Source organism: Cucurbita pepo, chromosome 13 (assembly GCF_057944985.1).
Source record: "Cucurbita pepo subsp. pepo isolate OVF chromosome 13, ASM5794498v1, whole genome shotgun sequence".
Taxonomy (NCBI): Eukaryota; Viridiplantae; Streptophyta; class Magnoliopsida; order Cucurbitales; family Cucurbitaceae; genus Cucurbita; species Cucurbita pepo.
The window spans coordinates 1,820,605-1,833,733 of record NC_141810.1 but is presented as its reverse complement, the minus strand read 5'-3'; the positions used below and the strand labels follow the sequence as shown (position 1 = coordinate 1,833,733).

The 13,129-nt window shown below is 35.4% G+C and overlaps 2 protein-coding genes across 3 annotated transcripts; both read left to right on the top strand.

Moving 5' to 3' along the window:
• Positions 1-457: 457 nt before the first annotated feature.
• LOC111808271 (DDE family endonuclease) lies at positions 458-6,611 on the top strand. Of its 2 annotated transcripts, XM_087129581.1 has the most exons (13): positions 458-761; positions 1,009-1,243; positions 1,366-1,434; positions 1,637-1,711; positions 3,207-3,304; positions 3,816-4,059; positions 4,212-4,309; positions 4,925-5,060; positions 5,158-5,268; positions 5,658-5,897; positions 5,980-6,020; positions 6,153-6,291; positions 6,382-6,611. In XM_087129581.1, exons 1-13 carry the CDS (start codon positions 657-659, stop codon positions 6,447-6,449), a joined length of 1,659 nt encoding a protein of 552 aa, XP_086985707.1. In that variant the 5' UTR covers positions 458-656; the 3' UTR covers positions 6,450-6,611. The 2 variants fall into 2 exon arrangements, with proteins under 2 accessions (XP_086985707.1, XP_086985708.1); XM_087129582.1 differs by having other exon boundaries at positions 459-761; positions 6,153-6,611.
• A 970-nt stretch (positions 6,612-7,581) lies between these two features.
• LOC111808094 (small ribosomal subunit protein bS6c) lies at positions 7,582-11,170 on the top strand. The gene is made up of 2 exons (XM_023693899.2): positions 7,582-8,054; positions 10,736-11,170. The coding sequence occupies exons 1-2, from the start codon at positions 7,590-7,592 to the stop codon at positions 10,973-10,975; spliced, it is 705 nt and encodes a 234-aa protein (XP_023549667.1). The 5' UTR covers positions 7,582-7,589; the 3' UTR covers positions 10,976-11,170.
• The last annotated feature ends 1,959 nt before the right edge of the window (positions 11,171-13,129 follow it).

Sequence of the window (13,129 nt, the reverse complement as noted above, 5' to 3'; positions counted from 1 at the left end):
GTCAAAATTAGAGAATAAATTTTAATATATATTCAATGTATCAAATATACGTGTAGCTAGTAGATATTGTTTATTTTGACCCATTACGTATGTCAGCCTCACAGTGTTTAAAATGCATTTCTTACACAGAAATTTTATTTTTCTGTTGTATTTAATGTAATTAATATGTCTTTAAATATTTTAAATTAAATATTATAATTACTGCAACAATTTATTATTAATACACTAACACTGAAAGAAGAATTTTTGTGTTTGATAATTATATGATTTATTTATTTATTATTTTTGAAAATAGGAAAAATTAATAATTTTGAAATATAGTTTTTCTTTTTAAAAATTGAGTTAAAATTAAAAATATATTTTTTAAAGTGCGAAAATATATTTAAAATATTGAAGAAAAGAAATACAAATTTAAAAATCTAAAAAATAAAAAACAAAATCGCTATTGAACGAGATCAGAAAATAGGCCGTAATTTCTCGATATGAAATCATAGAGCGCGGCTCAGTAGTGTCATTTTTTGTCCGATGGAGAGTTTCCCGCCAGAAGAAATTCCTCGGCGAAATTCCACTCCGTTCGTTGTAATTGCAAGATATGATCTCGGTCGGCGAGTTTGATTTTGATTTGAGAAACTGAGAGAGAAGAAGAAGCTGAGGCAATGGCAGAAATGAATCGATGGAAGGTGACCTATACTAAGCACCTCAAGCAGAGGCGCAAAGTTTATCACGATGGCTTCTTAGACGTCCACCGTTCCAGCAATAAGGTTCTATTTCTTTCAACATCTTTTGTTTGGGCTCCTAGATGTGTAGTTCTGTAAGTATGGAATTAACTAACATTAGTGGCGCTAAATCTTAGAGTTGAATGTAGAGATTTAGAAGCTTATTCATGGAAGTGATTGTAGTTGATAGAATTTCTGAGATGTGATTCGGGAGTTGATTTTACAAATTTGGATTTTCTCATTCTAATTGTTAGACTAGTCGATTTGTTCTAATGGCTAGATTGACACACAGACAATGCTCTATGATGAGTGCGAGAAGCTCCTCGAATGCAGGATCTTAAAGCAAGAAGAAGTAGTTTGCTCTGGCGAAACGCTTATATTCAACAGTTACCTTGTTGACATTGACACTCCTCTGGGAGATCATAAGCCGGAGTCTGGTCTGAATTTCCAAGCAGGTCATGATAAGATACCTGAAAAATCGGGTGTGTTGCGAGGGAAGAACTTCAGAAATAACTCTGTTTGCTTTGGTAATGAGTCTTCTTGTCCCTCCTTGGTTCAATTTTTAATTATTTTCCAAATAGTGAGCATGTGATTGAGTTCATTTGTCTAACGGATTGGATTATGATTATTATTTTACTCTTGTTTGTAGAAAATAAAGCTAGTGCTGAGAAGAATAAAACTCGGCCCACTCTCAGCCCTTCATGTAAAATAATCAGAGGTAACCTGCATTATTTGGCAACTCTGCCGTGTATGTTGTTGCTTCTCTTCCAATTGCTTAATTCAAAGCGGGTCAGTCATAACTTGGGTTAAAGAAGTAACCTGACTGGTGATTACCATTTATTTCGCATGTCCTCTCATCATGCGTGTACCAACGTGCTTTCGAATTAGGTTGTCACACTGTCATTCCTTTTACATTCCAGAATTTAAGAAGAGCAGATTGAAGTGCTATGGATCGCCACAAACTAGTCCAGACACTAGACAAACAGAGGAGACAGGTTGGTTCATGACTTCCTGGGTTGTTAATCTTCATTATCTTTTTTTCGTGGGGAGGGGGGCAATTGTGCAATGGTTTGTGGAGCATAATGTTGATGACTATGAATCCTGCCTTCTTGAGAAAACAATATATCTGAAATATGAGAAAGTGCTTTATTTTCACTTGTCATTTCAGTATAAATAGGCAACAGTACACTCTATAACTAAACTACAAGTGAACAGTAACGAACAGAAAAACTACAGGAACAAAAAATTGAGTATGAGTAACTCCCCCCAAAGCTTACGAGCTTGAACTTCAGACATCAAAATGTATTGCTGACAGTGCAGATGCTGGAAGATGAAAAACTCAAAGCTGACGAGCGAGCACTGGAGCTGTGTGGGATGAACTGAATTTGGGGGGAGATAGCTGACGCTGGGGTTATCGGTCCAAGGAGCAAAAGTGAAAGGATACACGGCTCAATAATCAAAGCTTGTTACCAAATAACGTTGGAAGTAGAATTGCAGAACTCCTATACTCAGCCTTAGATCTAGTTATAGAAATAGGTGTTGTTTCTCTGAACTCCAGGTAACCTAATTACCTCCCTCGAATATATAGAAGCCTAGCCAAGGGTAGACTGCAACTGGAAGGCCTTGGATTTAGAATTAAGAAAATAACAGAAAGGGAGAAAACGTATGAAAAAAATATTTCTATCAGTGATAAGAGATGGTTGTTGGAGGAGATATGAACTGGACCCCATGATTCAGAGTACACAAGATCGAGGAGCCATGTAAAGTGATCATGTGGATTAAAAAGGTCATTTGTGACTCTTTCCTTGGTTGTCAACGACGATAACAGGGGAAATGTATCATGTGAAAAGGAAATGCTACAAGAGTTTAAAATTAGCCTTTTGATACTCTATGTAGGATGGCGTAGCCTTCTGTGCCATGTAAAAGAAATATGAAGTATTTATTTTAAAAAAATGATTTGAACAAGAATTAGAAACAAGCGCATTTTGCAGTACAATTGGATGATGGATGGAGTGGGAAATTGTATAGTCGTGCACAAACTATGCCTTTGACTGAGAAGATGATGCTTTGTGGTGATTGAATTCAAAAAGATCGGCATGCAAAGTCCCATGAAGTAGATGTTAGGAATAGCGACTCCTGTCATACTTCTACAATTGTATGATATTATCCACTTTGGATATAAGTTTGCAGGAATTTGCTTTTTGTTCCACTCAATAGATCTCATACCAATGGAGATAATTGTCCTAAGTTATATACCCATGATTTCCCCCTTATGTAGCCAACATGAAACTTTGTATACATTCTCAACAATCCTCCCAAAGTGTCAATGCAAAGTCCCGGCATGCAAAGTCCCATGACTAATGTACTATTTAAGCATACTTGGATTTCCCAAAGTGTCAATCATTATGCAGCTACCAATTTCTTTCATTCTGTCTTGATCTGTTTCTTGTGTTGTCTTTATTCACATGATTAACCATATGATGTTCGTAGAGTGGCAGGTCCTTTACACCTCAAATATTACTCAGAAAGCTAAGAAGTATCATGATGGTTTCTTGAAACTTCTTATTTGTGGATCCCTCGGGAGGCAGGTTAACATCTTGGTTGTTTCTTAAATTCTCTGGTTTACCAAGCCTACCATACTTCTTGATTATTTCTTTACCTATTCAATTTTTTATCTTTATATCTTCTACTCAACTTTGATATATATTAGAATCTTTTTCCAACGATGTATGTTATCATGATGAAGTATTAATCAATTGTAAGGTTAGCCAAGAGATTGAGAGGAATAATAGAATTTTTCGGGAGGTCAAGGGATTGGTGAGGTTTGGGCAATGGCTAGGTTCAATTCCTTCTTATGGGCATTAGTCTCTAGACATTATGATCTTGGTTTTGTTCTTTTGGATTGGCGTCCCTTTATATATATGATTAAGGTTAGACTCCCTTTTTGTTGGTTTTTTTTTTTTTTTTTTTTTTATATTTTTTTTTTATTCTTTCATTCTTCTCATTGAAAGATACTGTTCTTACCAGGAAAAATAAATAAATAAATAAATCAATTGAAAGGTAAAGTTTCTGCCCATGGCACTCGTGGTCTTTGTGCAGGTCATGCTCTTTGATGAAAACAGGAAACTATTGGATAGCAGATTTATGAAGAAAGATGAAACAGTAAAATCTGGAGAATCAATAGCCTTTGATGCTCATTTAGTAGATATTGGAGAATGTGAAAGGGAACATAAGCCTCCAAAAATTCCTTTAAGTCAAGGTAGCAGTTTCGGAGACAGGGGAACCAGGGTACTGCATGAACCGAAAAAATGTTTCAGTGAAAATGAAATATCAACTGGAAAAGGTCAGTTTTTTTTTGCTACATTAATTTCTACCACATAATGATGACATTTGTCAGCGTTGTTCATCTTTTTCCTCCTTCGGCCATAAGGTTTCATGAAGTCTGTTTTCATCCCGCTGTGCTTCTACTTAGGCACGTGTACTGTTTTAGTGCAGAATGGCAGGTTTTATACACAAGTCAGATAACTCAGAAGTCCAAGAAATATCACAATGGGATCATCAAAATTTCCTCCTCTGGTTCTCACCATATGCAGGTTAATTTACTTTGTATTAAACATCATGTTACCTGCTTTCTTTTTGCAATTGCACTAAAATACAATTCCGTCACTTCCCTCCCCGTCCCAGAGAAGAATTTAAATTTTAATACACTATGTGAGTTTCATTTTTCAACTTTCAATTGCTTGCACAAAGCCAAACGGCATTTTTGAGGCCACGGTTAAAGATAGATACATGCCTAAAGGTGCAAACGAGATTGTTGAAAAAGAACATCAGAACTACTGATGATTTACTCTAACAATAGGTAGTTTACCAGAAAATTTCAGCTTTTATCACTTGATTGATCACTTCTGGGACATGCTGGTCATTATCCAGTACTGATAATTGAGTAGCTGGCTGATTATCAAGAAAAAAAATAGTTATCAGAATTTACCGTTAATATTTGAAATTCTGGAGTTGTCGGATGACTACGAACTTCAAGTTTAGTTTGCATACCAGATATACAAGAAAACTGGAAGATTTAGGGGATATAACATATTAACCAGGATATTAACATATCAACCAGGGTTTTATTATTTATTATTTTAATCTGTTACTATTGCAAGGGTTTTTTATTTTCTCTTTTATGAGATTAACTCTTACATTTAATTCAGGTTACTTTACTGAATGAAGACAGAATTATGTTAAGCAGTAAACACATCAGTTTATCAAAAAAGTTGGGGATGGGGGGGATACTTGAGCTTCCAAAGTACTTGGTGGAGATTGGTGAGGCATGTGAAAATGTTAAAGGTCCGATCCTTATGTTAGATTTTAGTTTCTAAGCCAATGTTCGTATGGCTATCTAATAATTTTTCTGCCTTGCTATGCGACCTTTGGTCTTATGCAGTAGAGCTCGCTAACAGAGATTTTGACATAAGAAAAGACACCAGCTTTTGCATTTCTGGTGAAGATGAAAAGGGATCGGACAGAGAGCCTATGAAAAAGTCTTTACGGGATGGTTAGTGATTGATTACTTGATAATTCTTGTCAACTCTTTCGTGCAATTTGATAACAAGTTAGTTTTTGATTTTATGTTTTTAAAAATTAAGCATATAAGCACTACTTTCACGTATAGTTTTCATGCTTTGTCACTCAACTTTTTGAAGCGTTTTGAAAAATTATGCCAAAATTTGAAAACTAAAAAAAGCAGTTTTAACAATTTTGATTTGGTTTTTGAAATTTGATTTAGAATGTAAAAAATTTACACACACAAAAAAAAAAAAAAAGGAAAAAAATTGTGAGAAACAAGCATAATTTTGAAAGACAGAATAAAATGGTTAACGAACTAGGCCTTGTTTGTGTTCTGTTGGCTATAGACTAACTACTTATTTGTTATATATCATGCAGCACATGAAATATTGTCCATTCTTCAAAGGCCAAAGGCTAGAGTGAGCCTTTCTTCTGGTCATACTGATAAAAATATTAGCGTATCAGTTTCGTCATCTCAGGTTCCTGAACCTTCCCTTGCGGCGGAGGCATTGGATCTTCCTATGGACGAACGATCTCATCAAAAACCAAGCGAAAACCTGGACCCGAGGGAGTCATCTAAGAATGCAGAAAACAACCAATCCATTGCTCTAACTCCATGTAATCTCGTGCAAATGAAACTTAATTTAATTCTAAGTTTGTCGTGTCAAATTATAGACTTATTTAATCTTTGATCCTGCAGCAACATTGACAGAAGAACTCGAAATTGGACACTCCAACCAGGTGCGGTCAAATTTCTCTTCGATATCTCCTTTGAATGTGCATTAGATACTCGTCATATAAGATCTTTAGCAAGTTTCCCATTACCTGACTCTAGTTTTATTCCTTTCCCAAACGTTTGCATGGCTTCTCCAGACAGAGCATGTGGAGGCCGAAAATAGTTCTCTCAGAGATACAATTTCTTGGACGCAAGGTACAAGTCAATTTGCTGCTTGTGAACTTGTTAATGAGGAATGCAAAATGTGCGAGGAGATCACATATGAAAGAGAAACAGGTACATGCCCTAGTTTTGATCTTGGAATTTGAGAAACTACATTTAATTTGATTTCGCTATATTTTGAAAATTTTCGTTTGGGTATTTTAGTGCACCGCACCCTCTGTCTATCAAGTTTCAATTGGTTTGAGCATGCAAATGCATTACTAGGCCTGTAGTTGATGAGTCCAGAAGTTGTCTCCTTAGGAGTTGCAGAGTTCTTTGTCTTCTGCTCGAGTATCATTTTCCAACATGCGCCTATATTTTCACTATCCAAAGATTGATCTCTCAAGTTTGTTTATGAACCCATTTGGATTAGGCTGAAAACAAGAGTTCAAACATATTATTGCGCTAGATACTTGCTTCCTATATTTTATACATGCTAAATATGGTTAGACTTTACATTAGTTGCTTTTTTAAATTATAAATAGGGAGGTACCAAATTGAAAATTTAGAGTTTACATTCATTTATGAAAATTTTAAATTTCAAAATTGAAAGGGATAGATAAATTCTTTTAGTTCATTGATTAAATTTATAATTTTATCTTCTAAACATTTTTTTTCTTTTCGGTTTGAGAATAGTTCAACTAGTTTAAAACATATATTTTTTCGTTCTAACTTGATTGCATGGTACTCATATTTCTCTTTTCAATTTTCATCTATTACTAAGGTTTTATTATTATTTTTTTTCTTCATGATGCAATATAATATGATCAATCCAATTTTATAAGTTTATTTAGCTTAATTTAGAGGAGATAAATGAAAATAATTATAAAAAAAAGATACATCTCTCCTAACTTTTTATATATATATATATATATCGACTAAATAAAACCTTTTAAATTTTAGAAACAAAATTAAAAAGGGTGGATTTTAGGGCTTCCAACTTCACCGATAACAAAACTCCTAATTTAATCTATCATAAAATCAACAAATTTTAACTCCTAATTTAATCTATGATAAAATCAACAAATTTTAACATAGTTTTAGAGAATTAACATACATAAACTATTACTTTTTTTTTTTTTTACGGTTGAAACTATTACTATTACTTCCACATCCACACCAATTAGGATCATTTTGTAAAATTGAAAATATTTAGAAAAAAAATAATACTTTTAACTTGTAAATTTGTCAGGTTGTATCAACGACACCTCCATCTTTACATAAAGATTATAATTGAACCCAAAACTTGTAAAAGATAGTAATTTTACTGTTTAATGATATGGATTTTTCTTTTTTTTTTTCCAAAAATTATTTATTTAAATTTACGAACTTTGATGAAGTAATTTTTAATGTGGCATTTGGTTCCGTCCTGAATGTTCTATTATCCATATCTACTTTCATTTCAACGATTCCGCTATGCCATCGCGTTGTCGCCACTGAATTCCGAGTGTGCCTCTACAGCAGAGCTCGCCCAGAGATTGTTAATGGCTTTCACTTCCACTCTCATCACCGCCTCTTCTTCTTCACCCTCTCTTCTCTTCCCCTTTACCCTCACACCCTCCAAACCCCTCTTTCCTCCCAACCCAATCGCCCCTTCCTTGGGTCTCCGATTGTCCGTGAAAGCCCAGACTCTTGAATTTTCAGGTTCCTTCTTCGAAGGTGGATTTGGGGCTGAGGATGAGCCGCCGGCCCCTCCGGGGACAGGATTCGCCGATGCCCTTGAAGATAAGGAGGAGCCTCAGTGTCCTCCTGGTCTTCGAAAGTACGAGAGCATGGTGATTCTGAGGCCTGATATGTCTGAAGATGAAAGACTCGCTCTCACCCAGAAGTACGAAGAGGTAATGGCATTTCAATTGTTGGTCTCTTCCCTTTCCCCTAATTTATCTTTGGTTTCTGTGGAAAACTGAATGTTTTTTTAGTCTAGTTTCATTTCATTCAGTTTGTTATTGTGTTTAAATTGGTTTGAAGATCACATGCTCTTTCTGGCCTTCCTCAGTAATGAGCTGGGAGAATGGGAACATAATTGTAACCGTCCCATTCGATTCCATCCCTAGTAGGTATTGCCTCGATTTCACTCCTAGTAGATATTGTCTTTTTTAGGAGTAGATATTATCTTTGGTAGGCTTTCCTTTTGAGCTTTCTCTATATGTTAGGAAGAGTTTTTCACACCTCTTAGAAAGAATGTTTCCTTCTCCCAACTGATGCGGGATCAAACAATTCACCCCTTCGAAGCTCAGTGCACTTGTTCCCTTATCCAATCGATGTGGCATACTTCAATCCACCTTCCTTCGGGGCCCAGCATCTTTGCTAGCATACTGCTTCGTATCTATCTCTTTGGGGCTCAGCTTCCTTGCTGGCACATCGCTCGGTGTCTAGCTCTGATGCTATTTGTAACCGTCTAAATCTACCACTAGCAGATATTGTCCTTTTTCGATTTTCTCTTTCGGACTTTCCCTCAAGGCTTTTAAAACGTGTCTGTTAGGGAGAGATTTCCATATACTTGTATAAAAATGTTTTGTTCTCGTATGTCATATCTACTTAGCCTGTATGCAGAACAGTTGGCTTTATGGGAATGCAGTGGCAGAATTCTAATGTAGGAGTTTTCCTGTCTGCTCTGTTTCATTGTTTGGTACCTGGGAAGAGAGAACCTCTTATTGTGTGAAGCCTTCTAAGTCGTGTGGAGACGGTAGGAATGACAGGGGTCTTATGAGTCTAGATTTGTGTAAAGAATAGCAAACTTGGGCAACAGATATTGTCTGCTTTGACCCGTTACATATCGTCGTCAGTCTCACGGTTTTAAAACGCGTCTACTAGGGAGAGGTTTCCACACCCTTATAAGGAATGATTCGTTTCCTTCTCCGACCGACGTGGGATCTCACAATCCACTCTTCTTGGGGTTCCAACATTCTCGTTGGCACACTGCCTGGTGTCTAGTCTTGATATTATTTGTAACAGCTCAAACCCACCACTAGCAGATATTATCTGTTTTGGCCCAGTATATATTGTCATCAACCTCACGATTTTAAAACGGATCTACTAGAAAAAAATTTCCATAACCTTATAAGGAAGGTTTCTTTCACCTTTCCAACCAAGATCTCACAAATAAACCCATCAATCATAAACACTTTGGTCTTTTGATCTCCTGCTATACAAATTTAATCCATAATCCAAGTTTTAGTGCTTGGAAAACTGTGTAGTATTAAACAGCTTTGATGTGGAGGGCACTAGCTAGGACAGTGACAGCGTTGAGACCATCTTTATGAGAGAACATTCAAGAAAGTCAGGAAAGAGAGGAAAGTCACCAAGCATTTTTGGAGGCAAAGTTGCCTGATCCGAATAGCAACGTAGCATAGTTGCCTGAATGGACAGTTTATTTCTTATAGGGAGCTGTTTGCTTGTTATATTCTTTATAAAGTGTCCTTTTAACTTATTCTTAGTCATGTTAATAGAATTCTCAAATGTCGAATAAATAAGTTGCGAGTCTCAAAGATATATCAAAAGTGACTAAAGTGTCGAATAAAGGGTGTACTTTGTTCGAGGACAAAGGGTGTACTTTGTTCGAGGGCTTCAGAGAAGAAGAAGCCGAGCCTCGATTAAGGTGTAACGGCCTAAGCTCACCGCTAGCAGATATTGTCTTCTTTGGGTTTTCTCTTTTCGAGCTTTCCCTCAAGGTTTTTAAAACGTGTCAGCTAGGGAGAGGTTTCCACACCCTTATAAAAATGTTTCGTTCTCCTCCCCAATCGATGTGGGATCTCACAATCCACCCACCCCCCCTCCCCCTTTCGGGGCCAGCGTCCTCGTTGACATTCGTTCCCATCTCCAATCGATGTAGGACCCCCCAATCCACCCTCTTTGAGGCCCAACATTCTTGCTGGCACACCGCCTCGTGTCCACCCCCTTCAAGGCTCAGCCTTCTCACTGTCACATCGTCTGATGTCTGGTTCTGATACTATTTGTAACAGTCCAAGCCCACCGCTAGCAGATATTGTTCTCTTTGGGCTTTCCCTTTCGAGATATTCCCCTCAAGGTTTTTAAAACGCGTCTGCTAGGGAGAAGTTTCCACATCCTTATAAAGAACGTTTCGTTCTCCTCTCCAATCAATATAGGATCTCACAAAGGGGAGGCTCTTGATGTACTTTGTTTGAGGGGAGGCTCTTGATGTACTTTGTTTGAGGGGAGGCTCTTGATGTACTTTGTTTGAGGGGAGGATTGTTGAGGATTGTTGGGAGAGGAATCCCACATCGGCTAATTAAAGGGTTTATCATGGGTTCATAAGTACGGAATACATCTCCATTAGCATAACGCCTTTTGAAGAAACCAAAAGCAAAGCTACGAGAGCTTATACTCGAAGTGGACAATATCATACCATTTTGGCGATTCGTGATTCTTAACAACTAATTTAGCGTTATATATAAGCAAACGATTCTTTTGGTAAAGGGACAATCATTGGTGGGTAAGGATCAAGCTAGTTTTGTTTTGTTTTCAGCATTGTGTTTGATAAGAATTGGCCATTTTGCAGTTGCTTGTTGCTGGTGGTGGCATGTATGTGGAAGTATTCAACAGAGGGCTCGTTCCACTAGCATATAGCATAAAAAAGAAGAACAAAGCTGGTGAAACCAACACTTACATGGATGGCATCAACCTCCTCTTCACCTACTTCACAAAACCGGAATCGATGAGAGTTCTCGAGGCAGCGCTTCAAGCAGACGACGATGTCATTCGATCAATGAGTTTCAAGGTAAGGAATCGAAAATACTAAATCTTGCCGTTTAACACTGTAAATCAAATTTCTTGGTGTTCCACATCATGTTTTGTACAATTTGATTCAAAGCAATGGGAAAAAGATGTGTAGTTGCTGTTTGTGCTTTTCCTTTTCCGATTGAGTGCTGCTATTGTGACAACTCTATGGCCATTTAGCCTTTATCCATAACCATCTGATTGCTGTTCTTTTTAATCCCCAAACGCTTCAAATGCTCTTAATAGGATTTTCGCGTTCGGGTTTGTGTTATAAGTTCTTGTACATGTCCTCCTTTTAGTCTTAGTACAATTTTTAGTGAATATAGTAATAGACTGAAACGAGAATGAAACTTTTCTGAACGTCAGTTGCAATCATTCAAAAATGAAAAAGTCTTCAATGATACCTTTGTGGATAATGATTCAAAAATGACCCGAGAGTGAAATAGAGTAAGATTAGACGTTGGTCTTTCATAGCTGGAAAAGCCACTCTAACTATGAACCATTTTTTAATGATCCACCAACGACTGTCCTGTTCTCAACACTCTCCCTTGAAAGTGCTTAAAGAGACAGAAAAATACGAACATGGAGTACTAGGTAGAATTTCAAGGCTGTTTTTTTTTTTTTTTGTGATCCAATGAATGATTAAAGTTGATATTTTTAAGAGTTGAAATTATTGATTAAAAATTAGTGATTGTGAAAGGAATAAACTTATTTATTTCTTAGTTGAGAAAAAAATAATTTTTTTTTTTTACCCTTTTAAATAGAAAAATATTCTGAAAACAATCTTCAAACAAACTTTGGTAACACATCAAATGTTTTTTTCCAATGATGAGAAGTTCAGACCGTAAATATCACTTTATGATAATGCTTCCAACATATTCTTTCCCTTTATCTTTTTCATTATTTTTTTGTTAAAGATTTTATTTTAATCATAAATAAAATAGAAAAAAATGCAACTCAACTCGAACATAATTTAATAGTTAAAATACTAATTATTGTCTCAAAGCTCGATGTTTCGATCTCGTTCAAATCAAAATAATTTGAAGAGTATAATTTGATTTTTATTTTTAAATATAACTCAACAAGGTGTAAATTTAAGTATTATATAAATCAATAATCTCCACTTCCTTAAATAAGGGATTAATGATTTTCTAAAACAAAATCTAGAAAAAAATTATTGCTTTATATATATATATATAATTTTTTAAATACTACTTAATAAAAAATTTCATTGCAAAATGTGTATATTTATAGAAACTAAAACAAATATATCAATATCCATAGTAATCGATATTTCAATAAATCTATAAATCAAATGGTCAATATTGATATTAAGAATTTATCAATATCTCATATATCTTTTATTAATATACAAAATTAACTAGTTTGGAAGCAAAAACTACTCGATTATGAACTTAAATAATTCTTATACTTTCTTTTTATTTATAGAAATTTCTATTGATATTCATATTGTGTCCATATATCAGAAAAATTGAAATCTTAACATCAATATTTTAATCTTTGTTTGAATTCTATTGAATATATATTTTAAGTTAATTAAACAATTATTTCAAATTTGCTATTGGTCCTTGTATTTTAAAATTTTTTAATTTAGTTTATGTACTTTCAAATCAAAATCAAGGTTGTTGAACTTTGAAAATGACTATTTTGTTTCCTGTACTATTAAAAACTTAATTACATCTCATTCTAAATAGGAGCAAGTATCGAGTAATCAAAATCATCAATTATGAACTCAAAGGATGATGATTCTAGTTGAACATCCAACCCTTCATCACTTAATTATTCCAACTTCCAACCCCTCATCACAGAAGAAAAGTAAGAAAGAACAGGAACCAAAAGAGGGAAGAAAAACATCACATGCAATGGCAACAGGGAATGAATTAACACACTGTTTGCTGATGGGACAAATTGAGAGACAACCTTAATGTTATGTAATAAAATTGTGTACTGGGTAACGTGTTCAAGTTGAATTTGAACCGAACCAGAACCCAATTTGCTGTCAATTATGAGGTTGTTTCCTTTTCTCTTCTTTTTTCCTTCCTCCTAAAGGTGGTTAGAACCCATTTTGACCTTCTAACCAAACTGCTTTAAATCTGAAGGAACAATGATTTATAAGACAAGAACAAGGAAGATGGTTTGGCTTATGGGTTATGGG